Source organism: Triticum aestivum, chromosome 6B (assembly GCF_018294505.1).
Source record: "Triticum aestivum cultivar Chinese Spring chromosome 6B, IWGSC CS RefSeq v2.1, whole genome shotgun sequence".
In the NCBI taxonomy this organism is placed as follows: domain Eukaryota; kingdom Viridiplantae; phylum Streptophyta; class Magnoliopsida; order Poales; family Poaceae; genus Triticum; species Triticum aestivum.
This window is the reverse complement of record NC_057810.1, coordinates 95355551-95362745: the sequence shown is the minus strand read 5'-3', so window position 1 is coordinate 95362745 and position 7195 is coordinate 95355551. Positions and strand designations below refer to the sequence as shown.

The window sequence follows — 7195 nt, the reverse complement described above, 5'->3', positions numbered from 1 at the left end:
AACAGTGTATGTACATATGATGTCGACAATCATATCTGGAATGAAATGTGTGTTGGTGCTTTGGTTGTCCACGAGATTTGTCTAGGATTTTCGTATCATCAATTCATCATGCATCCTCAGATCGGAGAAGTGAGCATATGTGCTAGCAAATATGGACGGGTCGGAAGCAGGTTATTCATGGATGCACCCAACACAAAAATTTATAGCTCCACATGTCAACCCGAAGCCATGCGTGATCAAATGAAAGCAAGATAAGCACATAGAAAATATATTAGCTTGTTGCATTCCAATATTCAGACAAATTTAGAACAGTAGTGCTAGTAGACTAGTAGTAGCTATTGGTTGATCAACACAATACTATGCATGGCCATCTTTTACATCAGTGAATATTAACCTAATTAGAAGAGAAATATATATACAAATTACAAAGAATCGTTTTAGAGTTTCAGCAAACCGAACTTGGAGAGCAGCCGCTTGAGAAGGGAGGGACTACGGGTCCCGGTTATCTGCCCCAGGCCACCAGCCGCGAAAGCTGCGTGTAAACTTGGGTCGGCTTTGATGAACTCCAAGCAGGCCTTCTTCAACCCACAGCACTGTCTCTGCTCAGCCACGACAATGATGTCTGCCACAGTTTTTGCGCATATGAAACCGGCCAACTTCTCTTCACAGATCGATTTGAGCCTCTGGAGATCATATCTTTCCGCAGCTTCGAGGAACTGCAGCAGCCGAGTTGCATATATAACTTCATCATCGTCATCGTCTGCTTCCATGTCAACAAATTCGGGCACTGCATCAGTGTAGATGAAAGTAAGCAAGCCCGCGAAGACGTCGGCTTTGATGTCGCTTATCTTGACGACACTCGATTTATCCTTGGCACCAGAGAGCTGTGCCTTGAAGACGGCGGATCGGGCTGCAAGCACGCACCGGTGTGCAGCAAACTTGTCGCCGCCAACCTCAAACGTAATGTCAGCACCCTCCTTGCTCAGGAGGAGATCGCCAAAATGGCTCTGCAAGTCGGACGGTGGTGACAGTTCATTGAACGGAAGAGCGTTGGTGCCGGCGCCCTGCTCCTCGGTATCCCCATCCGACATCAGGACAACAAGGTCGCACCGGAGGACGAAGCCGTCGTTCTTGAGATGTTTTGATCTTTCAAAAACCTCCCTTTTCATGAATCTAAACTGGCCATGAACATCACATTGTTTGTAGAAGCAAACTGGTTCACTTTGGCGTATGTGCTTTGGCACCCGCAACTCAGGCTGGTCGATGAAACTTAAGACATACTGAACCTTCACGCTCTGCTTGATGTCCTCGTCAAGGACAAGCAAAACCGATATAAATTCTTCATCTTCCGAGTTATCGCCATTAGGGCTGTAGTCGATGGTCCAGCGACGGCCTCCAACAATGAAAGGACGAGACCCGATCCACTTGCCGTTGGGAGTTGTCTCTTTAGTGCGCGAGTAGCCTTCGACAACTAGCAAGTGATACCCGCTGTCGGCGCCGGAGTCGACGGCCGACTTGGTGGAGGCGCACAGCATGCCGTTGGCGACGAGAGATGCGCCAGCGAAAGCCATGCCCGACAAAACTCGAATAGTAGATGCCCGCGACAAACTTTGGCCGTCTACTTCTTTAGTTTTATCATCAACCAAAAATCAGATTCACGGTACAATCTCACGCCATAGTGCAGGTATATATACACGCACGGTCGCACGAACACGTAACGGAAACAGATTAGGACCCGATCAATTACAAAACCACACGGACTACCTTCTTTTTTTGACATCCCGAACACGGACTAGTTTTTTTTTTTTGAGACAAACACGGACTAGCCTCGTAACAGACGCCAATTAACTGCCGATCGATCGCTAGGTGAGGTGGTCGCAGCGAACTAAACATTCCACGGGGAGGGCACCCTTCGCTGGGAACGGCACACCCGAGCGAACACCTTCCCTCGCCTACAAAAACTGAGAACAACTAGTTAACGAGCGCTCCTTCGGAAGGCTCGCAACGATCAGCACGCATTGTGAGAGAGAGACACGGTTTTGCTTTCATGAGAGACACGGTCATGCCTCTTGGAAACGAAAAAGAAACGCATTTTCTGTTGTTTTTTTCATTCGCGAGAGACACGGTTGTTGCTTTCGCGAGAGACATGGTTGTGCTTTCGCCAAAGGCACCACTACTAGAAAAAGGGCTATAGATAGGATTCATACTAATGGCGCATCAGGATTGTAGTGCGCCACTACTATATACTAATGGTGCACTAGTTTGTGATGCGCCATTAGTGTGGAAGACACTAATGGCGCACCAGAAAAACGGTGCACCACTAGTAATAATTTTTTTTTTCATATTTACATACATACTAATGGCGCATCCTACCGAAGTGCGCCATTACTAGTTCTAACTAGTAATGGCGCACTAGGAAGACAGTGCGCCATTAGTATATTTTTTTTTACTTTTTTGCAAAACTACTAATGGCGCACCACCCGCAGGTGCGCCATTAGTAAGCAGGCATACTAATGGCGCATTTGCTGGTGGTGCGCCATTAGTAACCTGGGACCCCAACAAGATATTTTGGATAGCCACACCTACCCACTTACTTTCCCCACTTCATTCCCTCCACCTTCTTCTCCAAACTTTCGGCTGCCTCCTCCTCCTCACCTCATTTGCACCATAGATTCATCAAAATTAAGTGGTGAAATTACCTTTTTTATAGGTAAGTAAGGGGAAAGCTATCTTCATGTTGTAGATCTACTTTTTTTCTCCCTAGCTCGCTCCAATAACGTGCACATGCACTTTTTGTGGCCTAGCTAGATCTAAGTATGTTTGTGATGTTGCATATGTTTGTGGTGTTGCATATATGTTTGTGTTTGCAGGTACCGGTATTTGAAATGCGATAGTTGCCAATATTTTGCCGGAATGTTGATTCATTTCCGTTTCGGCGAAAATTTTGGCACTATGCATTCTTTTTGGTCCTATTTTTAGAGAAGGTCATGCCAAATTTTTTGTTGGTTCTAAAATATCGTTTTGCTCTACCCTGCAGGCGACCATGGTCCGCAAGATGACCGAAGGCATCGTGAATAGGTTTTTGAGCTCCGCGAAGGCCGAGATGCTTCAAAAGAACGAGACGGAGATAAGATGTCCGTGTCGAAGATGCAAGCTGAAGAGCCTTATTGCAGACCCGGATTCCAGGCAGGTGCGGGACCACCTGCTCTTGCGTGGTTTCATGGATGGCTATCGGTGGCAAGGTGATGAAGATGACTATGAAGTCGTCCATGGGGGCCGGGCAAGAAATGAGGAAGGGCAACAAGACAACCACCGCGGTGAGGGCGGGCGAGAAGGCGAAGAATCTCCAAGACATGATCACGACGGTGATGCTGTACACAGTCATCATGTAGAAGATGTCGTACATGATGATGAGGAAGATCAAGACGAAGGGCATGATCATGAAGATGAAGATGCCGGAGCAGACGATGATGGAGGCTGGGTGCAGGACCCTCATATTCAAGAGTTGCTTCTCAAGCAGACGAATAACGCAAGAGCTGCCGCCCGAGAGAAAGCCAAGCTGGATCAACTGGAGATAGACGCGGTTACTCCATTGTATGAAGGATGCAGGCCCGAGGATACCCGCCTGAAAGTAACGCTCATGGCTCTGGAGATGAAGGTAAAACACAAAATGACCGACGCATACTTCGACGAGAACATGTCATTCTGGCACGAACGTCTTCCCAAGGGGAACAAGTGCCTGACCAGTTTCGAGGAGGCGAAGAAAATCGTGTGTCCTCTGGATTTACCGCACGTGAAATACCATGTGTGCATGAACAATTGCATCATTTATCGGGATGAGCACACGGAGTCTACCATATGTCCGGTGTGCGGCGTCACTCGATACAAGAAGAGGAAGAAAGCTCCTCGAAAATCAGTGTGGTACTTTCCGATCACTCCTCGTCTGCAGTGGTATTTCGCGGACCCTAAGGTAGCAAAGCTCCTGCGTTGGCACGCGGATAGGGAGGAGAAGAAGCAGGAAGATGACGGAAATGATCCGGAGATAAATAAAAAAGACAAGATGCTGAGTCACCCTAAGGATGCGAGCCAGTGGCAAGCGTTGAACTTCGAATACCCAGAATTTGGTAAGGATCCAAGGAACATCGTGCTGGGCGCGAGCGCCGATGGAGTCAATCCGTTTGGCAGCCCGAGAAGCACACATAGCACCTGGCCTGTGTTTGTGTAGATGTACAACCTTCCCCCCTGGTTGTGCATGAAGAGGAAGTACATTCACATGAGTATGCTAATTGAAGGGCCGAAACAACCAGGGAACAACAACAATCTGTATCTGGGGCTGCTGAAGGAGGAGCTAGACACGATGTGGAAAACGCCAGCCAATACGTGGGATGCCGCAGAGAAAGTATATTTCCCTATGAGAGCCGCATTGCTCACGATGGTGCACGACTATCTTGGTTGCGAATATCTCGCGGGGTAGGTAGTCCACGGATTTTCTGGATGCGTAAGGTGCATGGATGACACAACGTATCGCCAGCTAGATAGAGATCCCGGGTCTTCGAAAACCATGTTCATGGGACATCGAAGGTGGCTTCGCGACGATGACCCGTGGAGGAAACGCAAGGATCTGTTCGATGGTGAAACCGAACCCCGAAAACGCCTGTGTACGAGGAGCGGCGAGGAAATAGACGAGCTGTTGAAAAATTGGAAAGACTGCCCACTGTCGGGAAAGAAGCAAAAGGCGCCAGAGCCGGGAAAGAAGCGAAAGGCGCCAGAGCCGCTGCTGAAGGTATGGAAAACGAGGTCTGTTTTCTGGGACTTGTCGTACTGGAAGATCCACCGTGTGCCTCACAGCCTTGATGTCATGCATATCACGAAGAACGTGTGTGAGAGTCTGCTTTGTACCCTGCTCAACATGCCAGAGAGGACCAAAGATGGGCCGAAAGCAAGGGCAGACTTGAAATCAATGGGCATTAGGCAGGAGCTTCACGCTAATGATGATGATGATGATGAGGCGAAGCAGGACACAGAAAGTCGCCGCGAAGGCAAAAAGGCCAAGAAGACCGGAAATGACTACCCTCCCGCGTGCTTCACTCTAAGTCAGGAGGAGATCGAGCAGTTTTTCACCTGCCTCCTAGGAGTAAAACCTCCTTACGGTTACGCGGGGAAGATAAGCAGATACCTAGACCCAGCGAAGCAGAAGTTCAGCGGGATGAAGTCTCACGACTGTCACGTGCTGATGACGCAGATACTTCCAGTTGCAATCCGTGGGATCATGGACGCGCACGTTCGTGAAATGCTATTTGGCCTATGCAACTTTTTTGACATCATCTCTCGGAAGTCGATTGGCATGAGGCAACTCATAAGGCTACAGGAAGAGATCGTGGTGATACTATGCGAGCTTGAGATGTACTTCCCGCCCGCATTCTTCGACGTTATGGTGCATCTGCTGGTCCATATCGTGGAGCATATCATCCAACTCGGGCCGACGTTCCTGCACAGCATGATGCCGTTCGAAAGGATGAATGGTGTCATCAAAGGATACGTTCACAACATTTCACGTCCAGAGGGAAGTATAGCCAGGGGCTTTCTGACCGAAGAGTGCATCTTCTACTGCACGAATTATCTAGGCATCGAGAACCCCGTTAGTCTGCCCGTCAACAAGCACCTCGGCAGGCTCGCTGGATGGGGTCACCGTGAGGGTCGCCGCGAAATGCATGTCGACTTTGAGGGTCGACTCGCCGACTTTAAAAGAGCAAACCTAGTCGCGCTACAACATATAGACGTGGTCGATCCTTGGGTGGTAGAGCACAAAACCTTTATTGAGAAGACGTACAATGACCGAGGCCAACAGAGGACGGACGGAGATATAATCAAAGAGCACAACTCATGTTTCACGCATTGGTTCAAGCAGAAGCTTCTGTCGTACCCTTTACATGAGGATTCTTCCACGGAAGAACAACTCATATTCGCCTTGTCACAGGGTGCCGAGCACAACCTGATGACCTATGAGGCGTACGATATCAACGGCTACACATTCTACACCGAGAACAAGGACATGAAGAGCGATGGTTATCAGAACTCCGGGGTAACGATGAAATCCTACACCGGCAACGACAAGGACAGATACTACGGAAGGATCGAGGAGATCTGGGAGCTGAGCTACGCTGGAGAGAAGGTCCCGATGTTCCGTGTCAGATGGGCCAAGAGCGTCCTAAAAGAAGACCAGTATTTCACCACCATGGTTATACCCGAAGCCAAATCTAAGACCGCAGGCGCAAACGTCACCGCGAAAAATAAGCCATGGGTCCTGGCTTCCCAAGTGGACCAATGCTTCTTCATTACCGACCCGCCAAAACCCAGTCGTGTTGTCGTGAGGAGAGGCAAAAGGAAGATCATCGGAATGGATGGAGTAGCCAATGAGCAAGACTTCGACAAGTACGGCGACCCGAAGATCGAACATGACGACGACGATGAAGTAGCAGCACACACACCACAAGAAGAAGCAGGACCACCCTACCTAAAGGACGTCCGTTCCACAGAAGAACTCCATTTGCGAAAAAGAAGGGCAAGAAGATTGTGAACAGATAGCTAGCTAAGATCGATTGTATTTAAATTGTAGCCTTCATTTCTCGGGCACTTTTTGATATCATGAATATTTTTAAATTTCATGGGCACTTTTTGAATTCATGAATATTTTTTCAAATTTGATGATATTTTTTCATATTTAATATGAAAAAATATTGAATATTCATGAGGACACTCGATCTCGATCCCCCTCTCTCTCGATAGCTATCCCCCTCGCCAGATCCCCCTCGCCGCCGAGCTCCCCTCGCACCCTCCCCCCGCTCCACCGCAGCCGCCGACCCCCCGCACCCTCCCCCGCTCCACTGCCGCCGACGAACCACTGCACCCTCCCCCGCTCCACCGCCGCCGACGACCCACCGCACCCTCCCTCGCTCCACCGCCGCCGCCGACACCCCGCACCCTCCCCCGGCCCACTCCACCGCCGCCGCCGACACCCGCACCCTCCCCCATTTTTTGAAGATATTTTTAAATAACAAATTTGATGATATTTTCAAATAAAAAATTTGATGATATCTTCAAATAACAAATTTGATGATATTTTCAATTAAAAATAAAAAACAAATTTGTTGATATTTTCAAAAAAAATTTGATGATATTTGATGATATCTTCTGT

The 7195-nt window shown here is 48.7% G+C and overlaps 1 protein-coding gene across 1 annotated transcript; it reads right to left on the bottom strand.

The window, feature by feature from the left end:
- Positions 1-236: 236 nt before the first annotated feature.
- Positions 237-1647, bottom strand: LOC123133637 (BTB/POZ and MATH domain-containing protein 2-like). The gene has a single exon (XM_044553082.1). It carries the CDS (start codon positions 1569-1571, stop codon positions 438-440), a length of 1134 nt encoding a protein of 377 aa, XP_044409017.1. The 5' UTR covers positions 1572-1647; the 3' UTR covers positions 237-437.
- Positions 1648-7195: the final 5548 nt, after the last annotated feature.